The sequence below is a fragment of the Aspergillus heteromorphus genome (genome assembly GCF_003184545.1).
Source record: "Aspergillus heteromorphus CBS 117.55 chromosome Unknown BO70scaffold_4, whole genome shotgun sequence".
Classification (NCBI taxonomy): Eukaryota; Fungi; Ascomycota; class Eurotiomycetes; order Eurotiales; family Aspergillaceae; genus Aspergillus; species Aspergillus heteromorphus.
In genome coordinates this window covers 352,577-375,611 of record NW_020290409.1, presented here as the reverse complement: position 1 = coordinate 375,611, position 23,035 = coordinate 352,577, and the positions used below count along the sequence as shown (strand labels likewise).

The window sequence follows — 23,035 nt, the reverse complement described above, 5'->3', positions numbered from 1 at the left end:
TGATCGCATCAGACCACCAGCAATATGTGACAGGTATTTTCAAAAAAAAAAAAAAAAAAAAAAAAAAAAAAAAAAAAAAGTCAAGCCATCGGCATTTGCGGTGGGAAAATGGACAGCAAAAAAGAAGAAAAAGGAAGCAAGCAAGGAAGGAGGGCGTGTCTTCTATCAGAGCGATGATGAATATGGATGGGGTGAAAGGAAAATTCGCATTTCCACCCAAAAGAGAACTGAGCCCTGTGGAGGGTCACTGGCTTTGAGGGTATCTCAAAAACAAAATGTCTAAAAAAACGGTGTCAAGAAGAAAGAGAAATGCGACGATATGGCGCGAATGATTATTTTCCCGAGCCTGGGTGGGTTATTGATGAGTTCAGTAGACGTGGCTGGTGGAAAGTAGCAAGCGGGTCCGGTCTCTGAGTTGTTTATTTCAACCCGAGCGTTCGCTTGGCGTTTTCATAGACCACGTAGCTGATAGACACCGCGGGTGCGACCTTGAGAAGATTAGGCGTAAGCCCTTTGTAGAATCCACGGAACCCTTCTGTCTGTATCGTTTTGCGGGCAACATCGCCGATGCCGTCGTAGGTGGAGGGGTGCAGAATAGTGCCTTGGGCCTGCATTCTTGTTCGGAGAACATTCAACGGATAGACGACGGAGGCGCTGAAGCCTCCGCTCATGGCACCAATCGCTCCGGTGCTGAAGTTGTTGAGGGGAACGTCATCCTCATGGCAGTTGTGCAGACGTGCCTTTCGCGCTATCAAAGCTCGTTTCATGTATTCAAACGTGGTCAAGTCAATCGCAGCGTACGGAAACATGCCAACCAGACCGAGAGGCAGGCCACGAAAAAAGCCGTATAGGCCGTTCTTGTTCAACACCTTTCTGGCCGTGGCCGCAATGAGTCGGTTGCCCTTCAGGCCACCTTCGACAGTATCGCATTGCATACGGCTAGTCGCAGGGTGAGTTCCATGAAGCGTTATGGTCAGGCATACAGCTGTACTTACAATTTCAACGTGTCCAGCGGATAAACAAAGCACCTACAAGTGGGTCTGGGTCAGAGGTTGGTTTTTCGGTCAGGGGGTAGATTGAAACGTACTGGGCCACCATTCCTCCGCAACCTCCAGATAAAAGCTGTGATATAGGCATCAGTTTCTTAGTGTCATTGTGACCCTCCAGGCGAGCAAATGCACGTTTTGCAGACTATCTGATGTCAGCTTGTGATATGTCTCATGTTTCAGATCAAGACTCGAACCTCATAGGCTCCGAATTTGATGGCAGATTCGGGCATAACCTTCAAAACATTCAACCCGTTTCCTTCACCGGTCAGAAAAATTCATGTATCGTGGTGTCATCTCCAAGCTTACCTGCAAACAAACTACGGATGCCGCCTGCACGCCAAAGATCCTTAACGGCCTCGAGAAGCGTTTTCGACGCCTTCCCTGCTGCGCGCAACGGAGCTCCGTCTTTCGCCGCACTGACGGCCGAGGTTTTCACGCCAGTCTGTGCTATAAGGTAGACTTTCAGTCGGTCCAAGGGTGCAGTGGCTGTTCTTGACACGGCGCCTGCAACACCACCCGCAATGAAGTAGCCTAATTGAGGAGTGTTCTCGGTCAACTTCTGTTCATAATATCGGAAAGACATCCACATGGCGACAGTCCTGGGGATAGGCAACCACTCCAATTCCAGGTCACCATCTAAAGATACAGAATCATTCTCAAACGCGAATCCAGGCGTAGCTATCCCCGCGGCCTCCGCGTAAGCTGACGGGATGAGGTTTGTCAAAACGTGCACTGGGAAAACGTTGTACAGGAGGTTCTGTATGGCCAAAATATAACGGCTAAGAAACGAGTGGTCTGTACCTAAACCCTGCAGATCGTTGATGTGGACATCTCCTTCCGGGTTTAGATTGCCCGTGGCCGTGTAGTATGACAGGACAGAGCGGAGGTTGGAGGACGAGTAGGCAGGCAGGAAGAGGAGGAAATCCCTAAATACCATCCAGTCATTAGTCGGTAAGCCCGGGCTTGTTCAGGTGACCGCCATCATGCGTACCTCCACTCGGCATAGGAAATGACGCCATCCTTATTGCTGTCCACCTCCGCGAAGAATTCTTCCAGTTTGGCGTTCGAGACGGTAACCCCGGACTTTGAGAAGGCGGTCTTGAGCTCGGTCTTATCGATCTCTCCGTTGTGGTTCCGGTCAATGCTCTCGAATAGCTGCCACAAGCCGATCTCCGTGTGGTCGACAAAGGCCCGGAATTCTGGCGATCATTAGGTCGGTTTAATGGCCGGCGTCAAGCCAGATTTCCCTGGAACGGTGGGAAGCCATGACGCGAGGCGCGTGATCTTACCAGGATAATCTATATAGCCGTCTCCGTTGGTGTCTACCACCTTGATGATATCCCGCATCATATCGTCCGCATTCTTAAGCGCTGCGTTGGGAGGAGTGTCGGTCATCTGCATCACGCACGGGATCGGGTCACGGAAATGCTTACGGTGATCGATCTTTTTCAGGCCCTTCTTGAGGCCGGTGAAGTCAAGATGACCTTCCCCCTTGGTGTCGAGGTGTTGCCAGAGCTGGGCGACTCTTTGGTCCCGGTCCTTTTGCGACTCGCCAGTATCCATGTTTGGTGATGAGAATCTTTCTTATCTGGGCTCCGTCATTATTTTTAAGGAGGGGTCACAGGGTGGTGGGAGGAGAGAGGTATCCCTGGGCGCAGCAGGGCAGAACGAACGGGGACGATAGTTTGGGCATCGAAACACGGTGCGATCGAGATCAGACAAGTGTTAAACTGGCGTTCATATTGTAGGTTCAGCGTTTGGGCGTTTGGGGGGGGGAGGAGCCGATAGCCGTGAGAAATCCAGACGCGATGATTTGCTTCCCTTACGACATGAGCCGGAAGAAAACGAGGCCCCGGCCCGGTTGCTGCTGCCGCTAGTCCGCTTTGGGCCTCCGCCCGCAACCCGCGATCACCTGCCTCGAGATCGCCCGGAGCAATACGGAGGTGGATTCCGACCGTCTGGACCTCGATCTATCTATCCGATAGACTGGATATCGTTCCATGTTCCATGTTCCATGTTCCATATTCCAGACAGATACCTCCCTCCCAACCTGTACGTCTCCGGCTCGGGAGACACAATGGTGGCCATTCCAACTGCCATCCTATGAGACTAGACAAACAAACATCCGTCTCTTGACTCCCTCCACCCTCCTCCTACAGCCATGGCGGCCAACTACTGGGCCTCGACCCAGCGGCGACACTGGCTGTTCTCCAGGGAGAAGCTAGCTGAGATCCGTGAGAGCTTCCGAGAAAGGGACAAGGTCGCACACACCCAGTTCCCTTTGCCGGATCAGAGGCTGCTGAACATCTACTTCAGTCAACGTACGTAACATGCCGTACAGTGACGCGACATCTCCCTCTCAGCACGTATTGGAACTCATTGTCTCTGCAGAGCTCATCAAACTGGGCAAGAGGATGTCTACTCGACAACAAGCACTGGCGACAGCGCAAGTGTATGTCAAGAGGTTTTACACCAAAAACGAGATCAGGCACACAAATCCGTATCTTGTCGTGACCACGGCCTTCTACCTTGCCTGCAAGATGGAGGAGTGTCCCCAACACATTCGATTCGTCGTTGGTGAAGCGAGAGGTCTCTGGCCAGGTAGGATCCCGAATCGGGTGGTAGTCATGCAAGGCCCCACTGACCCGACTGCAGAGTTCATTGCCCCGGATGTCTCCAAGCTGGGAGAATGCGAGTTCTCCTTAATCTCGGAGATGAGCTCGCAGCTCATCATACATCACCCGTATCGGACTTTATCAGAACTCCAACCGGAGCTATCACTTACGTCAGACGAGGTGGCCCTCGCGTGGTCAGTGATAAACGATCACTATCTCACCGATCTGCCACTTTTGTACCCGCCCCATGTCATCGCAGTAATGGCCATTATTGTCGCTGTTGTTTTCAAGCCCAGCCAGACAAGCTTCCACGGGTCTGCGGCGCCACTGGCTAGCGCAATGAGGGATGGCGGCATGAGCATCCTTGCGGCGCTGGGAGACAAAAACGGCAACGGCCCTCCTCCCCGGATCCAGCGACTTATAGCATGGCTCGCGGAGAGCGAGGTGGACATCAAGGCAGTCATCGAGTGCACACAAGAGCTGGTCTCCCTATATGAGGTCTGGGAGCAGTACAGCGAAAAGCACTGTAAAGAGCTTCTTGGCCGGATGGTCAAGAGCAAAAACCTGGATAAATGAACATTTCCATCCCACATATGCATTTACATAAGCAAAGCGGCGTTTCAAGGATCGATTTACATGCATTTCATACGCGAATGAGGACTTGCTTCTTTTTCTTGTTTCGGGGTTTCAAGCGAATTGGGTCGATCTGTCCATCACATAGTCTACATAAATACTGCACAAAAATATTTCGGGAGCGTCCCATTCCCATGTACAACAAATAAGCTCTTCCAAAAAACCAGGGCCCCATGGTATGTATAATCCCGGGCAGACTGGGATATCCCTGGCCTGAGAAGCAACTTGCTGTCACAGGCTGTTGATGACGGCCATTCCGACTGAAAGCCATGGATCCCTGGAGATTAACATCTTACAAGCATAGGGCTATGTGGGTTTCTGCCCGTCCCGTCGCTGTCTTACATGCGTGCAGGCATTACCTACGATTAGGTATCCCCTCTGGAATGTGAGATACATGTGAGACAGAATAATACGCCAAGTAAGTAGTAGTTACCTAGTAGCTAAGCCTAGTGGATCGTACATATCACATATGTCTGGCGGGAGGGCATGAAATACGATCGAGAGCAAAGGAAGCTTATGTATTAGGCCCGTTGCACGTCTTCATGGCTGCCTGCATTAGTTGTTCGAGGCGCAAGCGGCAGCGTGGGTAGCCGTTTGATCTATGGCATGCAGTCGTCAGTGCGAACAGGAGCATATCTACCTACCTACCTACCTACTTACTTACCTACTTACTTACCTACGTACTCGACTTTTCAGAGGATTGTACCCAAAGCAAAAAGTAACATAAGTACTGGGGAAGGGGGGAGGCAAGCGGAGGACCCGGGTGTTCCGGCATGTCCGCATTCAACAGGGAGACCAAGGGATGTCATATCAGCCTGAGTCAGAACCCCGATAGCGGGACTAGGCTTACAACGTATACCTAAACATCGAATGCCACGGCTGCATCTAGATCCATGCTTGATGGAATCTGGTATTTGTCAAGATGGTTGATCATGTGGTGCAATCAGTCATCATTAAGATCTGACGTTGCGAGACCTGGAGTCGTATTATTGAGGTGTCTATTGAATTTTCAACAAGACAAAACAATCATGTCCCGATGTAGGTAGATACTATAAATCGGAGGAAAGAGCTACATAGGTATCTATACGAGAACTCCGTACTCCGTACCTGGCTACGAGTCCCTGCCCATTAACTACTTTAATTGAGCTTATCTGCGGGCTTTAGTACGACAAGGAGGGAATCCAGCCTGTGTGCCGGTGACACAGGCACCACCACCACCACCACCAGGTCCTTTCCTCCCGGTAGAGACATCTGGGCGCTAGGCAGGGTAACTCTCCCCCAGCTTTCCAGAAAAACAAATGTTATTTCTGAGGGGCATGGTATCGTTTATTGGATACATCCAACGCAACCATGAAGTGAGCGCTTCCTGAGACCAGGCTACCGTAGGCAGACGGATCGTGTTTCATATCCCTTGCTTTACGGCTATGAGTGTGAGGAGGGGGGTACGTACTATGCGCCAGGCACCTCTCACTTACGCACTCCAGGGTTTGAGACAGTTCCTCGACTCTCCCTTGTCGTCAATATCCGCTCTCCATGGAGCTCGATAACAAACAAATATTCCGGAAATGGCGTCTGGAGTGCAGCTGATCCCGCTCAGCGCCCCGCTATCAGCCATGTCTTCTTAGGTACGTACTTACTGTACTCCGTACCCTGTACTTACTTCCCTACAGGATAGATCCAAAGACATCGTCTGGGCTAAAGTAGTCTAGCTACCGCCGATAGTTAGTTACCCCAATCCTACTATTACTCATCTGGATGCAAGACATTCCGTCTCATACTAGGCAGCTTACAGACAGGGTTCCAGGTAAACAAGAACCGGTCAGACAAAAACCGGGTTATTACCTGCTAGCAGTACCGTACATAGTATATAGTACTCCGTACAACCGGCAGGGATGGAAAGGGAAGGGAAGGGAAGCCTCGTATTACCCAGCCAAAAATCCTGATAATCATCGCCCAGAAAACATATCCCTGCCTTGAGGGGGATCAATGGGGAAGCACCTATCATGAGATCAAGATCATACAACAAGGTTTCCGACCGACCCAGGAGGGGGCATCGGGGCATCTCCAGACTCCAGACTTGACGGGAGACTCGTCCGTCTCGCTCGATCAAAAGGGCGGTGAGATCTGGAGACTGGAGAGAGCGAGGGAGAGTCAGATCTTAGCAGCATACTCTAGTACTATGTAATGATTTAACTTGCCGATTGGTGCTAAAGCCTATTCTCCATACCTCTTCCTCATGGAGAGTTGGAGACAGACCACCCACCATTGATTGCATTATGCACATTGCACACGGGAGAGAGGGTGAGCACGGCTGGATGCCATCGATGATCAATGCTGCCCAATCGCTTGTGCAGGCAAAAAGGGCCCCCATTCCATCCCAGTGCGGTGCTCCCCTACGGTACAACCTGCAGTAGCCTGCAGGTTTGGGGGGAGCTGTGACCCTGTTAGCCCGCAATGCTGCTTGCTGCTGCTGCTGATGCTGCTGATGCTGCTGATGCTGCTCTGGGTGTTCCAGTAGCCGCCATCATGGCTCCCAGTCCTCTCTCTAGGCGCATCCCGTCCTGCATTTACGCTACTCCCCCAACCACTAAGATCCCGTTTCAACCCCTGGGTTTAGCGTGGAATCAAGGTCCAGGCATTCAAGGACACCCGAGCGTTGTTCTGCGTCTATTGGTAGTGCTATATCCATGAGGGGGGGGTGCTATGCAGGTTGCAGACTGCAGACAAATCCACAGGTGTACTGTACTATTATTACTATTGTGAACCTTGACTGCATAGAGGAAGGTGCAGGACCATGCAGTGGCCGTAGCGCTTGCCCCATGTGGACAAGAAAAATAGGGAGCAGCAGCCAAGCCGGGATTGAGATCTGGATTTCTTTGCAGTCTGTACTGTGTGTGTACGGAGAACTCCGTCGCTGGTCGATTTTTTAAGATCAATAACAATGTACCGAGGAACGAGTGTCTACGGTGTAAACAAACAACTACTCTTGACTAGCTTGTTGGGCAACCCAGAAAGCATTGTGGGTGACTGCACTATTATTTCTGATGGTTGAGTATTACTATTCCGTAATGAATACTGGCATACTACTGACAATAGATCATCTGACTATTCGGTCGTATGGAGAAGATCCAGAAACTCAAGTGGAGGGTCTAATTTCTGTTATGGAATCCTCGTCGAAGCCGTCGAAGCATGGGCTGGCAGGAGCAGCCGTTTCAATGTCACTAGTCAATGGCAGTCGTCCATGGTTGACCCGAGGCCCGCAGAGCAGCCGCCGTACAGGCAGGCAGGCAGGCAGACAGACACGGTGCTACGGTCATGTTAATTCGGACTATCCAACTCCTCAGACCTCAAGAAGACGCCTCAGAAATAGGAGTGCCCCAAGACCAGGTGGCACGGTTGAAGGGAAAGGTACCGAGAATAACAGCAACGAATCAGGGTACCTAGTCGGTGGGCCTCACCACATTTTTTGCAAATCATTACCCGCAGATGTCGTAGTGGGCATTTTGTCTGTTTGCCAGCGCATGCCTGTCTTCGGAAGAGGGAGCCACATCCCTTCCCAAGTCCCCCCCCCCCCCCCTTAGCACCACCATACTTACGGGTACGAGGGGATCCTCCTGGTGACTTTGAAACGACCCAGCACAACAATGCGCCAGATAAAACACCGCCCAGGTTATAGGTATTTTTATCATCGTCCTCGTCGTCACCCATGCAGCCGCTCGGCGGAAGCCACAGCTCATCAAATCGTCAACGGTAGATCCACTGCGCCAGAGGGCAGTGTCAAACGGCCGTACACTCCGTAGTAGTATGCATCATTACAACACCCGGCAGCGGGCGGGCATCATCGCACCATCATCACGGTACACTTGTACGGTGTAAAGTACGTGTTCTGCAGATACGGTAATACAACAGCCTTAGAAGTTCCAGGCTGGGACCCGGTCTTCATCCGACAGCCGCTTGCGCTGCTCGAGGTTAGATCGAGGGCACCCAGATATTAGGCGTCGATGGGGTGGTGTCCCCAACTAGGCCTGGAAGGGTCTAGTGTCTGGTACTCGACGTCACCTTTAGTCCACTGAGCAGCCGATTAGAGCCGCCGGGAAACGATGCCCATTGGACAGTTTTGACGGTGGGCCGTTCTGAGCGGCGATTATTGGCCTTCGGGGCATTGTCTTGCCACCGAGCATCCGTTGACAGGGCTCTGGTTGGTCGGACGGGCTGCCCTAAAACTGGTGCGTGACCAGGTTAGCGCAGGCAATCTGGGACTGGATGTTACAGCCGATTTACCTACCGTACCAGACCAGGGTGATACCAGCGGTACCAGACATACCACGTCATACCACGCCATACTGCAACAGGCGCTGATCATGGCTGGCGAGGGAGGTCGATACCGTAAACGTAGGGTATGGTCAGCGTACCGCCCACCCATCCATTCATTCCCTTGCGGGTCCCCACCGCATTTGCACTCGGTCGCTCAGCCCCAGCCGAAGAACAACTGCAGCCCCTCTTGCTCTGTCGCCTCCGTCCGCTCCGGGCGCTGCGACTCTCTTCTCGCTCTCGGTCTTCTTTTCAACTCTTGTCCCGCCATCGTCGATGATTCCCCATCCCACAACCACACTAATCGCAAATTCGCCCCCGATCTCTCTCGCCTTTACTACTCCTCCCGTCCCATCTCTCCCCAAACCCTACTACTTCCACTTCCACTTCCACTTCTAACTTACCCTTACTTACCCTTACTTACTGTCTTCCTCGTTCTTCCTGTTCCCGCACATTCCAACCCAACCGCCTTGCCATTCTTCACACCTCACCTGTCGCTTTTCTTTGTCTAGTCCGTTCGGAGTTCTTGTTGTCGGGATTCCAGAGCGCTGGTCCTTGTTTGTACCCACCCTGCAACGAATTCCTGAGCCTACCTAGCCTGCCTCGCTACGATATAACCTCTTCGTCCACCTTGTTACGTTGTTCGCATCAATCTCAGCAAAATGTCGACTTTTTTCTACGGTCACCAGCAACAGCACCAGCACCAGCACCAGCAACACCCGCACCATGGCGCCGCCGCCCACATGACGAACTCAAACAACCACCATGGAGGTCGTTCTCGCCGAGGACCCAAGATGGCCTCGCAAAATGCCCAGCGCCAGTTCCGCGGTGTAAAGAGCATGAGGGAGCTTGCCGAAGCCCCCGCCGTGACCGCTTTCCGTGCACGATTTGAGGCCGGTCGGTCGTTCGATCTCGACGACGATCTGGAGTTCTGCCCTGGCCTCCTGACCGAGGACGATGTATGTTCATAGACCCTCGGGATCCCACGATTCGTTAGACCGGCATAGTCTTGGTCGTAGCCCGCCCAATCCATATTTCCAGATCACGTATTGACCCCCTATTTCCGCAGTTGCACTCAATCCACTCCGCCTCCTCGGATCGGTCGTCGCTCTCCAGTGGATCGCCAGACACGTCTCCTCTTCAGCACCAGATCCAGCCTGTCCAGCAGGTGACGCCTTCCATCTCTCTGTCGCCGGCGTCCTCCAACTCCTACGTGCACTCAGGGGTTACTGGTAACCTCAGTCACGTGAACTTCCAGCAGCCGTCCGCAGTTCGCACCCGCAAGGTCATCCCGATCGTCAACCCGAATACCGGCATGACGCTCACGAGCCCGCCCACGTCGATCTCGCCGGCCTCGATGCAGAACGTCCAGCGCCGATGGTGAGAACCGCGATCTGGCAGGTCGCCGTTCCATCCGGCACCGGGCCTCTTCCGCTCATGGCATATTCTCCACGTCTTCCGGCTTCTACATCATCGGGCTTCCTAACCGCGGGTCATAATTTTTATTGCTTTGTTTTGCTTCTGTTCGACACGGCCATCGCATTCTTACGATCTAACTGAAATCCCCCTTTTACCTCTTTTTGGCTCGCGAGCGCAAAATCAGCAAAGGATAAACCAGTGATTCTCTGTATATACACCTCTCCTCCGATGACGACCTCGAACACTTATACCTAGACGATGCTTTCGGCTTCCTGCGAGCGACGGCGCCTGCGATTTCGATTTTTGCATTCTATATCAAACGATACCTTGTTTTTTATTATCTTACGGTTAGGGAAAACTTGCTTTGACCACGAGTTTTGGCCGCGGTGATGTATAGAAAGCGCGGTGATTTTGCCATTCAGGCGCGCATCTATGGGTCCGGAGTTGCTTTTGTTTTGGTTCCGACGGCGGCAATGCCAGAGATACGCAGGGCGGTTATTCCACATCTTTCGGCTTGCTTGGTGTTTTGTCACATTTTGGGTGGGATGGGATCATTTTGACATGCTTTTCAGGGATTTAGAAAGGCGGAAACGATATACGTCTGCATTGATTTGGGCTTTGCTGAGTTGTTCGGGATGTTTGGCTGGGTTTTTGACCTCTACTTGGCATATGTTTTCCTTTTTCTTTTTTTTTCGCTTTTCTTGAAAACCTGTTATTTCTATGTTTCTTTTATGTATATGGGTTGGGGATTGGTGACACGCGGTGCTTGCTACTTTCAGGTCAACTGGCTGTGAAAATCCATGGATTGGATGGGGAGTTCTTGTCGTCTCTGAAAGGGGGTCGCTCGCTTTTCCGCGAGATTTAGACCGTTGCTACTTTTACTTTTGCTTGCTTATGTCCGTCCGTCGACGGCATGATTTCGCTTCTGTTCGCCTCCGCGTTGACTCGTTCGGATGTTCTTTCGATCTATCTTATCTTACTATCTCATTTCTTCGATTCCTGGGGAACTCCCGGAGAGTGTGATGCTATGTATGATCTTCTGATTTCGCTTTCCTGCTTCTTTCTTGGGTCCTTTCGCCGTCTTTTTCATCAGTCTTTTTCCTATGTCTATATCGCTTTCCAACAGGAACTATACAGGTAATACCTATACATAGCTGTGAAATTAGCACTGGAAGCAACTAAATCGTCGGTATTGGACTTGTGTGCATTTTGTGTTCAGAGGGTAGATTGGATGATGAGGTTGCGATGGCGATGCGTAGAGATCTTCTATCAGTCATGGCCTTATCGTTCGTGGTTTCCGGGGTAACAGTTGCAGAACATGACGTAGTGAATTGGTCGCCCTCGTTTGAATTTCAGAAACTCGTGGGTGAGATGTGGGCAGTTCGTGATGGTGGTTGTATATGGATGTATATATACTATCTGGTGTGGGTGTTCCGAGGGCCGGCTAGAAAACCCAGAGTCCGCACTGTACCACTTGACTTGCAGCATCCGCAACTCTCTAGCGATTGAATATTCGAAAATATAATTTGGTATATCGAGAGAACTGCAATATATGCCCCTAGACGAAGCAACCCTTATTTACCTGGCCGTGTTGTCCTGGAACTGCGATCCGTCGTGATGTCGTCATATCCTTGGTCCCGGCCTCAAACATGTCCGGACGACAGACAGACCACCACCACCACCACAAGATATCCCCCATATCAACATCCCCATCATACTACGTACCACCGAGAAGACAATAGAAAACGACCGACCCCCTATCGTGAAATGACTAATCCCCGCAATTGGCCACACTTGGTCCGGTCTGGTAGTTACGTAGGGTGGATGGATGAGCATCAATGACGTCACCAATATTCCCCACCAGGCCGCACTCCCTACGGTTGGCTGTGGAATCTTGGATGCTGCGTCAATCGAGCAGTAAGTAGTAGTAGCAGCAGTAGTCAGTAGAGTAATTTGCTTCTGGCTTTACCCGAGGTCGAACGGAATTGTGATTGGCATTGATCGCTTGTGTGGTGGTTTAAAACCAAACCTGTTGCTGCTGCTGCTGGCTGGCTGTCGACTTTCTTTACTTACTTACCTCTATACCTCCCTGCTATAGACTTACTTTACTACTGCCACTTTCCTAGCTTTCTTGGATTGATTTGATACCTTTGCACGTCAGATACGGAATACTCGCGAATTGATAACTTTGGGTGAGTACTTAACTAACTCATCCTTGAAACCTCCCTTACCTGCCATCCCATCACCATCACCATCCCCCAAGACTCATCCCACTAACTAACAATCATCCTCTATCCAGTCAACCAACCAACCAACCACCCACCCACCCAGACCAACAGACACAAACCACCAAAATGTCCTTCCTCGCCCCCCTCCGCACCTCCCTCCGCCCCTCCATCTCCACCCTCTCCCTCCGCCCAACAACCTACCCGGCCCTTTCCTCCCTACACACCAGCGCCCCCCGTCAGGGCCTCAAAGAATCCGATCACAGTTCGTCTCTCCCTTCCCTTCCCTTCCCTTCCCCTAAGCTTCCTCCTCTTCATCTTCCCAAGAATCAAACCTAACAACCAACCCAACCCCAGACCGCGAAGACCTAGGCACCCACTACGAATCCCACAAACACGAGCAGTTGAAGAGCTCCAAGGAAGGAAAGGCAAAGTGGAAGCAGGAGCTCGCTAGTAACAGTGAGGCGTCGGTAGGATTCTCCCCTCACTCTTTTTCTCTTTTCTCCTTCTGTTCTGTTCTGTTTTTTTTTTGAAAATAGTGTAATGTGGCCAATGCCAATGCTAATGTGTGTGTTTTGTGTCAAAAGGTTAAAGCCGATCGCGGCGAAGTCGACCACGAAGATGGCCATTTCGGGTCGTTGCAGGAGAAGACGAAGGGGTTGCCGAATGAAAAGACGAGATAGATTGATGAATTGATAGTTCTTCCCATAAGTGTTGATGGATTGGGGATAAGATACATACATAGATGATGATGTGGTATGTTATGATAATCAGGTGATGGGATGAGATGGGATGGGATGGGATGGGGGGTTGTGGATGAATGGTACGGGTGTATTGGGGTTTCTTTTTATTTCTCCTTTGGGGCTGTTTTTATCTAATGCGATAGATACTATTCGACTATTGAGAATGAATATTGAGATCCTGTCGCATGCGAGAATGATGAGGTGAGTGATTGAGTGTAGTCTGGTAGTATTATTAGATGGTATTTGTCTGGATTTGATAGGTGTCTGTTCTGCCTGGTAGGTGGCTGGTAAAGAGTGAAGGAGTGGTATTCGCGAAGTTCTTCGATGGGAATTCATAAGGATGGATGTGAAGGGGGAATATATCAAAATGGTGTATTGTAAACAGATGGATGGACGGATGGATGGATGGATGAATGGATGGACGCACTTGGATTAATGTATGCAAACCAGGTGTGTAAGTGTAAAGTGCAAGGCAAGTAGTAGACGACAAAAAAACCCATCAAAACGCCCGTAACCCCCCATCACGGACAAGGAGGCTCCAGATAGACAAACACAAGGGGAATTGACAACTCCAAACCGCAGCAGGTGTAACAAACGCCGTTCTTCGCCCTCGGGATCAGTTCCGTCCCGAGTCCCGCGCCCACAAGATTCATGACTAGCAATTCAGACCGTATACGACAAGACGGACGGAGGGCACCATCCGGTCCTCTTATTTCAAAAGGACAATCAGGATGACCAAGACGATGATCAGCCCGATGATGGTCATCATACTCCAATTATCGCCCGCACTGCGCCGGATCTTATCCAGCCGCTTCCTGGCTTTATCCAACCGGCCCTGATGCCTATCCACATGGCCGTCCATGTCATCCAGCAACGCAACATGGCCCTCGAGCTCATCCCCGATCTGGATACTGAGCTGGTGCTGCCGACCGATCGACTCGCCTAGCCGATCGAGCTGTTCGTCCTGGTCGCGCATGGTCTGTTCGTGGCTATCGTAGACCTGCTGGTTGGACATGTTGGAGGTGTCCAGGCCCGGCGGGGACGGCGAGTCGCGGTACGGCTGGAAGAGGTTGCGACGGTTGAGATTATCCTCCTCCTCCGCTTCGGCGGCGGCCGAGTCCATGAACCGCACGGATTTGGACGACGGGTGTTGTGGCACGGGCTGTTTGAGATCCGGCGAGGAGTTCTTGATGTTGGTGAATTCGGCTGGGTCGTCGTCGTTGGTGTTGTTCGCCTCGGGGCCTTGGAATTGGATTGATAGGTCACGGTACTGCGATTGCAGGTGGAAGAGCTGGTCTTTGTAATCGGCCGTGCTGTCGTCGTGGGCCTCCTCTAACCGGGCGCACTCCGTCTCGACCGCCTCGATGCCCTCTTTCAGGGAGTCGAGCGAGCGGGAAATCTCCCCATCTTGGCTGTTGGGTTCGAGGTCTAGCGAGATGGCCCGTTGCCGTTCGAGCAGCGATAGCTTGATGTGGTCGGCAAGGAGGAAGAGCTGGGAAGGGTTTGGCATGGCGGAGTGATGGGAGGGATAGGGGGAGGGATGGAGTCTGGCTGGTATGTATGTATGTGGTGGTGACGGGGTGGAAGAGGAGGAGGGAGTTGGAGTTGGGCGAGGAGGCTCTGAGGACGAGGGCGGGCGCCTTAGCGTGGACGAGGCGATGCGGAGAAGTCGGAACCGAAGACAAACAACTATCTCGTATCCTTCTCGACTACCTTTGCTCTCGACAGGGGGTCGATCAACATCGACGGGGGTGAAAGATGAGATGAGATGAAAGAGAATGAATGGAATGAATGAATCAGCCGGGCGGATGGAATGGCTGGTCTGGTCTGGTCTCGGCAGATCTGCCGCCTCCGCCGCATCTCGCCTCGCCATCCCCCGCAATGGCCTCGTTTTCGTCTGCCTCTCCCTCCTCGCCTCCCTCGCTTCCACCTCCTCGACCCTCCTGTCTTCAAACTCGCCTCCCTCTGTCGCTCCACTCCATTCCGCTGCCACTTTCGCCCATCGTGTAACCCCCCCTCCTCCCACGGGTGGTCGCTCCGTGCTATTGTTTCATTTTCACCCCCACCCCTGCGGCATCTAGACTGACGACCCCTTCATTGTCCTCGCTCCTTTCCCTGTACAGGGTTGACTCGGTCGGCGGAGGAATCGCTGGACGGACAATATAAGTTGGAACTTTCGCGCGTCGGAAGGGGGATGGGATTATGGCAAGCATCACCCTCGAGGAACTGCTCGCGATGGAGACAGCCTGCGACCGAGACGAGATTGTCGACCTCCGCTCTCTGGAGACCGTCTCCACCTACGATGACCACCTCATGTGTCCGATATGTCGCTGCCCCTTCGTTCGCCCGGTGCGTCTCCAATGCGACCATGTGTTCTGCCAGAAATGCCTGAATTCCGCCATCACCGCGCTCGCCGCGAGTCGAGACGACTTTACATGTCCCACCTGTCGCACCCCCACGAGGGGCGTCTACCTCAATGTGCCTCGTCTGCTGGTCAACATGTGCGATGAAATCCGCGTGCGCTGCCCTTTCCGCGACGAAGGCTGCAGTGAAATCGTCCCACGGGGCCATGTCCAGTCGCACGTCGACAAGTACTGCGGCTACAGGCTCGTCGACTGCCCGGACGGCTCCTGCAGCAAGAAGACCCGGAAGAAGGCCCTCAGCCCGGAGGGCCGGTGTCTGCACGAGCCCCATCGCTGCCTGCGCTGCGACGAGTACATCATGGAGCAAGACTACGAGGTAGGTGCCGTTGCGCGACAGCCGCAAACCGCTCTTGCTAACCAACTCCTTCCTGCAGGAGCACGTCAAAGAACTATGCCCGAGTCTCAAAACAACCTGTCCCGACTGCCAGACCAGCGTATTCCGCAAGGCACTGCGCGAACACATCGAGACCTGCCCGGAGGTCATCCATCCCTGCGCGGCATCGAAATACGGATGTCCCGTCAAAGTCAAGCGCGCCGAACGCATGACACACGAGCAAACCTGCCCCCTAATAGCGATGGGTCCATACTTCGAGGCGCAGAACTCGCGACTCGACTCCCTTGAGCTGACAATCCGTCACCTCCAACAGCGCAACGAGATCTTCGAAGATGGCATCGCCAACATCCGCTCCACATTAGTGCAATCACCCCGTGCTTTAACCGACCATGACGGACCCTCCCCAGAAACAGGCGACCCAGCCACCTCATCCGACATCTCCCCTCCCCGTCTCCGAGAAAGCTCCAGCAATCAATCCCAGATCGAAAGCTCCAACCTCTACACCGCCACCACAACAAACTACCTGCTCTCCCTCCACGAATCCCTCCGCGAAGAGGTCGGCCAGCTGTCCCACGCCATCACAGACCTCGACGCGCGCGCCAGCATGGCCATCATGAACGAATGCCTGCGTCTAAAAGAAGACATGGCACACACTAACGCCGCCGTCGGCAGCATGCGCATGCAGGTCCAATGGCTCATGAACCCCCGTCTGCATCAGGGCCAGCGAACAGCCGCCGCCCGCCCCGCAAATGCTCCCCCCGGGAACGCCACCCCTGCTGGCGCTGGCGCTGCCTCTGCATCCGGGCCCAGCACCGCCGCTGGCCCATCAACCGCCTTCCTTCGTCCCCGCCGACTGAGCGATAGCGGGCGCGAGGGCACGAAACTGTGATAGATCCCATCACATCCCCTTTTATCGATACATATACATCCATCCCAGTATGATACCATACGAAATCACGACAACTCCACTAATGAATGGTGGTCGAAGTGACAAAATTCCACTTGAATTTGCATATCCTCCCCAGCCCAGCCCAACCCAGCCCAGCCCAGCCCTCTATCCTTTCCTCTTCTTCCATATCGATTTAGAACCCCCCCTTTTTTTATTTCTCTGACTTGCTGTATTTCGTATGCTGTATCTTGTCTACCAGGAAATATACTGTATTTTATCCCGGCGGCTTTGTGTTTGTGATTGTCATTGCGGTTGATGATATGATATCCCTATTCCCTCCGATTTTTTATTCTCTCGCTCATCCATATATCTCATACATCCATCCATTTATCCATCCATCCATTGATCCATCTATCTATCTATGTACATAACCTACCTATCTAAATACTCTTCGTTCTATTCCTTTTACTAAGGATGGGTAATTGGTAGATATAGATAGACATAGCAATGCATTTTACATGACATAACTAGTCATACTTACTCATCCTGATGATGACTCATGGCTGTCTGTATCTGTAGAAATCTGTTTCTCTTGCTCGATGTATAGTATTTCGTATGTGTATATTTATGTATATATATATATATGTATGTATTTCCATGGCGCAATACTATCTTATCACGATCACACCTACCTGCCACTTCATGTTACCAAATATATAAGTATCTATATACTACTATACTTCCACACCACACTACATTACACTACTACTTACATCCAGTATAATACAAAATGAAAAGCAGGGAAACAAAAAAAAAAAAACACACACAAACAGCAATAGAAAGTCAAAAGCGAAGAGAAATGAAAGAAAAAAAAGGGGGAATGGCAGAAGAAAAAGAAAAAGAAAAAGATAAAGCCCAACGCGGGGGTTGAACCCGCAACCTTGAGATTAAGAGTCTCACGCTCTGCCGATTGAGCTAGCCGGGCTGATTTGATGAAGATGTCATTGATTTCTGGCTTCATAAGCCAGTAGTTACTACTCATACCATTCATTCCATTAGTGGGGTATAATGGGATGATGGATATGCAGACTGAATATCATACATCCATCCTGCGAGGCTATTCGAATTACTCAACTACTCGACCACACCCTAATCAATCACCATAAAAAAAAAATAAATAAAAAAGAGGGATATGACCTTGAGGAGAATGAAAGATAAAAATGAACAAAGAATGGGAGTTTACTGAATACTGAACCTCATCGGTAGCAATCAATAGTTGTATCCTCCTCCGTAGCCCTGTCCGTCTCCACTCCCATGCCCGTGTCTCGCACTGTAAGACTCCCAATCATAGCCGCCGGGTGAAGGGCGATGCTGGGAGGAGGAATGGTGGTGGTGGTGATGATGATGGTGGTGCTCTCCATGGGGTCTCTCATGACTGTCACTGTGCCCATCATACCCGTGACTGCTGCCAAACTCATGAGGAGGGGGAGGAGGAGGTTGAGAGTACGATGGTCGCTCCTCGCTGTACTGGGTCTCGCTCCGGTATTGATGCTGATGACCGTGCTCCTGCCGCGAGTACTGCTGTTCAATATACTGGGTCTGTTGTTGCTGATGGGACTCGTATTGCGAGGACGTTTCAGGTTGCGAGGATTCTCCCTCCCTTGACAAACCACCCACATTCAGATGAGAAAAGACACTGTTAAGCTTGTTCAGGTTAGAGATCCCGGGAATGGGGAGGCTAGATAGCTTGTCCCAAGGGAGGGAAGAGCCCTGCTGCTGTTGCTGCGGCTGGGGTGGACGCTGCTGGTGGGCTCCGTGACTATGCCCGTGTGAATGCTCGCCTTCCCCAGTATTGTTCTTGCCCTCCCTGACTCCCTCGGCGCTCAGGACATTATTCAGGTCAGCGCCGCGATCCGGCCTAGAATGTGCCCAGGTTTGGACAGCTTCAAACATGGTTCGATGGGCCTCATTGTTCATGTCTCGTAGAGCCGGGTGGTGGAAAACTTTCAGGCAGTCGTCTAATATCTTCTCTTCAGAGACGTTGATATTATCCCAGGCATGCAGCACACGAGGCGCTACGTATCTTAAGATGGCAGATGCTACCTGACCCGCAGGCTCGTTGAGAATGTTGGAGAAGTGGTCTTTGGACAGCATCGAATGGGTGGGGTCAGTGCAGTTCGGGTCCGTCCAAGGCTCATACTGATGCTGTCCGGAGGATTCAATCACACCAGAGGAGCCGGTCTGCAAAGACTTGGACGCAGCACTAATGAGAGGGCGGATAAAAGGTGCCAGCAAAGACATAACAAACACCGTCAGAGTCTCAGTGATCTTTTCAACGATTGCCTCCAAGCCCGGAATCTTCTCGATGATTGACGAAAGCTTTCGGACAACCTTGTCTCTAAACTCAAGGATCGGATAGATCTGGGCAATCGTTTTGGCCGGATCGAAGTTCTGCAATGCCTGTGAACCAGACCCGGCTTCATCACCCTCCGCAGGCCTCTCGTATTCATTTGCTCTGGAGCTCTCAAACTCATCACCTCCGTAACCTCGACTACGCCGCGAGTCATAGTCATCTACCTCCCTAGCCACCTCACGGGTTGTGTAGCCCGAACGGGCACCACCAGACCGGTTTGCAGATTCCTGGGCCTCGGAACGAACCCTGAGCTCTTCCGCCTCCACAACAAGCTCCTTCGTTCCTGGAATCTTGCCCAGAAGGCCGGTGAAGGCACCAAGAGTACCGCCAGATGAGTTTGCTTCAGCATCTCCAAGGGCCACGTCCATCTCATTGACCTCTGACTGGGTGAAATGATCGTTGGCTTCTCCAAGCACCGAATGGAAAAAGTCAACCATGCCAAACGTTCCAGTCACGAGCGGAAACACATAGTGACCATGAACATCCATCTGGGTGTTCACACCGGTATGCGGGAAGACGTTCTTCAAGCCCATCTCACGAAGCACAAGCTCACAGTAGTTCGTATGCGCCGCGAAGTCTTCCAGCGTGTGTAGACCCTGGCCCAGACAACGGAGCGCCTCACAAAGATCCTCATCATTTCCCCTGTTCCCACCGTGGGTATATGTGCGCCCATAATGAATACTCCGAGCCAGACTGTACTTGATATACGCCGCGCTCGTCGTCCAGTCTCCACGCTCATTGGCAATGTAGTTCTTCATTCCGGTTTGGGGGTCGATATCGAGCTCGACCTGGCGAATCGGGCCACGGAGTCGGGCATCGTACTGGCGGGCATCTTGATTATCTGCGTAGTCCTTGGGATTACTGCCGAAAAAAAAAAAAGGATCAAGAATTAGTCCCAGTCACAGTGCACATCCAACACAGGAAAGCCCATACTCAATATGTTCCTCAGGCCGATAAACCCCCAGTCTCTCAGATGTGACCTCAAACTCCACCGTTGCATAGCCAAACGTCATGAAGGACAGAATCCACACCAGAATGCGAATCGTATCAGCGGGGAGACTCTTCAACGTGCCGACATCCATAGCCTGCGAGCTGAACAAACTCATCAGTACGCGGGTCACATACCCCACCCAAGAAGCACAACTCACTAATCCCGCAACCAGTTGCCAAAGTATACGCGCTTGATCATGGTGGAAGTCCACTTGTGGCCCTTGATGAAGGCGACCGTCTTAAGCATATCCTCGATATCTCCATGACGCCAGTTCTTGCCTTCGACGGCCGAGATGGACGCGATATCTGATCCATGTCAGCGGACGGGGAGAGATTAACGAGGTGAGAGGATATCCGATGATACTGACTTCCAGCGCCAAAAGCCCAGGTCTGAGTGGGAGCAAGCACAAGCAGTAGTCCCAGAATAAGCAGGGCATGTGTGCCCAGACCCATTCTCGGAGCCATAGCTAGCTACCTACGGTAGTAAGTAATTAGAGGGTGGGGATATGCAGGACTTCCGGGGAAAGGCGATGACCAAAGAGGACGGAGAGAAATGACAGGCCACAAAGACCGAAAAGGTGCATGCAGCAAGAGGGTCTGATTTCCGCCAGAGGAAGAGAGCGGTCAGAAGAAAAAGAGTGGGAGGAAGAAAAAGTAGGAAGTAGGAAGGTGAGAGCTTGAAGAAGTTGTCTGTCATGGGTTTGTGAATGTCCCGATGACCGGACAGACACTACTGGCAAACTCTCAGGGAGCACAGTCCAGACCTTGGAGGGGAGACCCTGGATGCCCCGCCATCAACCTCAAGTAATGAGTACTGTGTATCAACTGTCGAACAAGGCTTGGAGGCCCGGGCCTCCCAGAGAGGAAATGGAGGGGGCGGTGCAGTCGGTGGCTGAGCTTGGCGGACTCCATCGTTGAGGAGCTGGAAATAACTATGGAGTACTTCGAGACGCTATACCCACTACTAACAGCAAGTACATAAAGTGGAAGGTGCGATCCAACAATGTACCTCAGTCCTTTTCCTAGTAGTGAAAAGTCACGACATGGCACCGCCAAAGCAAAGGTCAGCAATCACCATTACCAGTAGAGGCAAGCATCGCGCATGCGCCAAGTGGAAGCATTCGTCATATGGTCCCTGCTCCGGTTGGGAAAGTGGGCCTCTCATCCACTGCCCGACTGCCCCAAATGCTCGGCGCGCGCTTGGCACCGTAATGTCGATTTCCCATTACCAGTCCGATACAGCGTATTTATCTGGATGTAACCGTGACAGGGAACTGCTGCGACTGGAAGGGAAGGGAAGCGCCGCCCCACTCGGTTATCGATCAGTTAAACAGCTCATGGTTGCGGGGTAACAAACAGTACACGGCGGTACAACACCGTAATTCAACCCATCAACAAAACAATCCTGAGGTAATGGTGATCTTGACTTGGACCTTCCCATACTTATCAACCAGTCCATAATAATCCCTAATCCCTGGCAATAACGGATGGTGACCTGTGGCTGACAGGGTAACATCCCATCTATACAATACTAATACTACCTACATATCTACGACATCAATCCGACATCCAGATGCTATCAGGGCACTTTAGGCCGTATTTATAGATAAGTAGTATCGCCCCGACACTAACAGATATCTATCTCCTTCCCCGCCTCAGCTTCCCCTCATCCCAACTGACCCGACCCTTCCCTCCATCCAAACAGCCAAACACCCTCCCATCCCCAAACCAAACCCAGAGCCCCAAGAAACCCCTAAACAAAAAGAACCAAAGAACAGAACAGAACAGAAAAGGGGAAGAAAAAATGACCACACCAGCAAACCCAACCCCGCACCTCTCTGCCCTCCAACGCGACGGCTTCGTGGTCATCCCCTCCCTCCTCACGTCCGAAGAGATCACGCACTTCCGCACGATCGCCACGGCAGCCACAACCCTCACCCGAGCCGGACAATGGCCTCACTTCCGAACAGTGCCGAAGCAATTCCCGCCGTGGCCCACGACCCCGCCCCCCGCCTCGGAAGGCGGCATCTGGGGCGTCCAGCACCTGCTACACCCCGAGATGCCCGGACGGACCGAATTCGCACGGTTCTACTTCTCCGCGAAAGTCCTCGCGGTGGTGGAGGAGCTGCTGGGCGTGGACGCGGAAAAGATAGCCCAGGGCGGGGGCGAGGAGCCGCTTCTCATGGAGCTGTTCAATCTGCTGGTCGCGCCGGAGACCAAGGACTTTGAGCTGCGCTGGCACCGCGATGATATCCAGGAGACGGTGACGCCGGAGGAGGAGCTGAGGCTGTTGCAGGCGCGCAGCCCGCAGGGCAGGCAGTCGCATGCGCAGTATAATCTGGCGCTGTGTCCGGATGAGTCCCTCATTGTGGTTCCGGGGTCGCATCGGCGGGTGAGGACGGAGGTGGAGCGGAATGCGGATCCGTATGAGGCGGAATTGCCGGGGCAGTTGGTCGTTAAGTTGCAGCCGGGTGATGCGGTGTTCTATGATAGTAATATTCTGCATCGGGGCGTGTATAAGGCTAAGGCTGAGGGGGCGGAGGAAACTCGCCTTACTCTTCATGGATGTCTGGGGTTGAATGCGCTGGCGTCGGCCGGGAATGAGGATAAGAAGGTCCGCGCTACGGCGATTCTGCAGCATGGGGTTGGTGCCTGGGTTCACCGTGATGATGCGGCTTTTGGCATCGGAGAGCGGCCTGAGAAGATGAGGGCGAACCTGGTGGCTATGGGGACGGGGGAAGGTGTTGGGTATTCTCTACAGGGGTAGATATTTACCATCCAGAATCCCATGGTTTGGGGGGTGTAAATACGTGTGATGCCATCGATATCGAGAACTACTAGTATTGTCCGTGCGTACATACGTTGATCCACCAACCAACCCACACGGGCCATTGTTGCCTGCAACCAGCCAAAGTAGACTTATCTGGATGGATAAATACCCTGAACCGAGCTTGAGAGTGGCATCTCTGCCAAAACCCGACGCTGACGCCA

General features: G+C 52.3%; 9 protein-coding genes and 1 non-coding gene across 10 annotated transcripts; 4 read left to right on the top strand and 6 right to left on the bottom strand.

Moving 5' to 3' along the window:
• Positions 1-79: 79 nt before the first annotated feature.
• On the bottom strand, positions 80-2,836 carry BO70DRAFT_385187 (calcium-binding mitochondrial carrier protein). Its single transcript, XM_025545715.1, has 8 exons — positions 2,483-2,836; positions 2,339-2,419; positions 2,041-2,248; positions 1,356-1,975; positions 1,244-1,305; positions 1,088-1,191; positions 996-1,028; positions 80-939 (listed from the first exon to the last, which is right to left on the bottom strand). The coding sequence occupies exons 1-8, from the start codon at positions 2,610-2,612 to the stop codon at positions 420-422; spliced, it is 1,758 nt and encodes a 585-aa protein (XP_025402212.1). The 5' UTR covers positions 2,613-2,836; the 3' UTR covers positions 80-419.
• A 682-nt stretch (positions 2,837-3,518) lies between these two features.
• Positions 3,519-4,462, top strand: ssn8 (cyclin-dependent protein serine/threonine kinase regulator SSN8; the record flags this gene model as incomplete). The annotated part of the gene is made up of 2 exons (XM_025542515.1): positions 3,519-3,650; positions 3,705-4,462. Coding segments are annotated over exons 1-2 (593 nt in total), but the record flags the coding sequence as incomplete, so codon positions are not given.
• A 3,746-nt stretch (positions 4,463-8,208) lies between these two features.
• On the bottom strand, positions 8,209-8,619 carry BO70DRAFT_393541 (uncharacterized protein; the record flags this gene model as incomplete). The annotated part of the gene is made up of 3 exons (XM_025546381.1): positions 8,209-8,256; positions 8,357-8,520; positions 8,583-8,619. 3 exons carry the CDS (start codon positions 8,617-8,619, stop codon positions 8,209-8,211), a joined length of 249 nt encoding a protein of 82 aa, XP_025402210.1.
• A 651-nt stretch (positions 8,620-9,270) lies between these two features.
• BO70DRAFT_417926 (DUF4452 domain-containing protein) lies at positions 9,271-10,314 on the top strand (the record flags this gene model as incomplete). The annotated part of the gene is made up of 2 exons (XM_025547435.1): positions 9,271-9,567; positions 9,678-10,314. The coding sequence occupies 2 exons, from the start codon at positions 9,271-9,273 to the stop codon at positions 9,990-9,992; spliced, it is 612 nt and encodes a 203-aa protein (XP_025402209.1). The 3' UTR covers positions 9,993-10,314.
• A 2,067-nt stretch (positions 10,315-12,381) lies between these two features.
• On the top strand, positions 12,382-12,935 carry BO70DRAFT_393539 (uncharacterized protein; the record flags this gene model as incomplete). The annotated part of the gene is made up of 3 exons (XM_025546380.1): positions 12,382-12,517; positions 12,610-12,722; positions 12,840-12,935. The coding sequence occupies 3 exons, from the start codon at positions 12,382-12,384 to the stop codon at positions 12,933-12,935; spliced, it is 345 nt and encodes a 114-aa protein (XP_025402208.1).
• Positions 12,936-13,704: 769 nt separating this feature from the next.
• On the bottom strand, positions 13,705-14,505 carry BO70DRAFT_285204 (syntaxin family protein; the record flags this gene model as incomplete). The annotated part of the gene is made up of 1 exon (XM_025539150.1): positions 13,705-14,505. The coding sequence occupies one exon, from the start codon at positions 14,503-14,505 to the stop codon at positions 13,705-13,707; it is 801 nt and encodes a 266-aa protein (XP_025402207.1).
• A 473-nt stretch (positions 14,506-14,978) lies between these two features.
• On the bottom strand, positions 14,979-16,204 carry BO70DRAFT_158779 (uncharacterized protein). Its single transcript, XM_025538263.1, has one exon. It carries the CDS (start codon positions 15,960-15,962, stop codon positions 15,090-15,092), a length of 873 nt encoding a protein of 290 aa, XP_025402206.1. The 5' UTR covers positions 15,963-16,204; the 3' UTR covers positions 14,979-15,089.
• A 1,349-nt stretch (positions 16,205-17,553) lies between these two features.
• Positions 17,554-17,626, bottom strand: BO70DRAFT_t62. Its single transcript has one exon. It is a non-coding gene; the product is annotated as a tRNA-Lys (tRNA).
• Positions 17,627-17,648: 22 nt separating this feature from the next.
• Positions 17,649-20,801, bottom strand: BO70DRAFT_359324 (Het-C domain-containing protein). The gene is made up of 4 exons (XM_025542514.1): positions 20,413-20,801; positions 20,203-20,350; positions 19,988-20,146; positions 17,649-19,915 (listed from the first exon to the last, which is right to left on the bottom strand). The coding sequence occupies exons 1-4, from the start codon at positions 20,507-20,509 to the stop codon at positions 17,911-17,913; spliced, it is 2,409 nt and encodes an 802-aa protein (XP_025402205.1). The 5' UTR covers positions 20,510-20,801; the 3' UTR covers positions 17,649-17,910.
• A 618-nt stretch (positions 20,802-21,419) lies between these two features.
• Positions 21,420-22,994, top strand: BO70DRAFT_359322 (phytanoyl-CoA dioxygenase family protein). The gene has a single exon (XM_025542513.1). It carries the CDS (start codon positions 21,849-21,851, stop codon positions 22,809-22,811), a length of 963 nt encoding a protein of 320 aa, XP_025402204.1. The 5' UTR covers positions 21,420-21,848; the 3' UTR covers positions 22,812-22,994.
• The last annotated feature ends 41 nt before the right edge of the window (positions 22,995-23,035 follow it).

What these genes read in the sequence shown, in the direction of transcription:
- BO70DRAFT_385187 (XM_025545715.1), bottom strand. Translation starts at nt 2,612, where the DNA reads ATGGATACTGGCGAGTCGCAAAAGGACCGGGACCAAAGAGTCGCCCAG. An exon ending in CCTGAAAAAGATCGATCACC is followed by an intron (nt 2,420 to 2,482) that starts GTAAGCATTTCC and finishes CTCCCAACGCAG; the next exon opens with CGCTTAAGAATGCGGACGAT. An exon ending in TCAAATTCGGAGCCTATGAG is followed by an intron (nt 1,192 to 1,243) that starts GTTCGAGTCTTG and finishes GACATCAGATAG; the next exon opens with TCTGCAAAACGTGCATTTGC.
- BO70DRAFT_158779 (XM_025538263.1), bottom strand. Translation starts at nt 15,962, where the DNA reads ATGCGTTCGGCGCGCTTGACTTTGACGGGACATCCGTATTTCGATGCC.
- BO70DRAFT_359324 (XM_025542514.1), bottom strand. Translation starts at nt 20,509, where the DNA reads ATGGCTCCGAGAATGGGTCTGGGCACACATGCCCTGCTTATTCTGGGA. An exon ending in CTGGGCTTTTGGCGCTGGAA is followed by an intron (nt 20,351 to 20,412) that starts GTCAGTATCATC and finishes GACATGGATCAG; the next exon opens with ATATCGCGTCCATCTCGGCC. An exon ending in GGCAACTGGTTGCGGGATTA is followed by an intron (nt 20,147 to 20,202) that starts GTGAGTTGTGCT and finishes GAGTTTGTTCAG; the next exon opens with CTCGCAGGCTATGGATGTCG.
- BO70DRAFT_359322 (XM_025542513.1), top strand. Translation starts at nt 21,849, where the DNA reads ATGACCACACCAGCAAACCCAACCCCGCACCTCTCTGCCCTCCAACGC.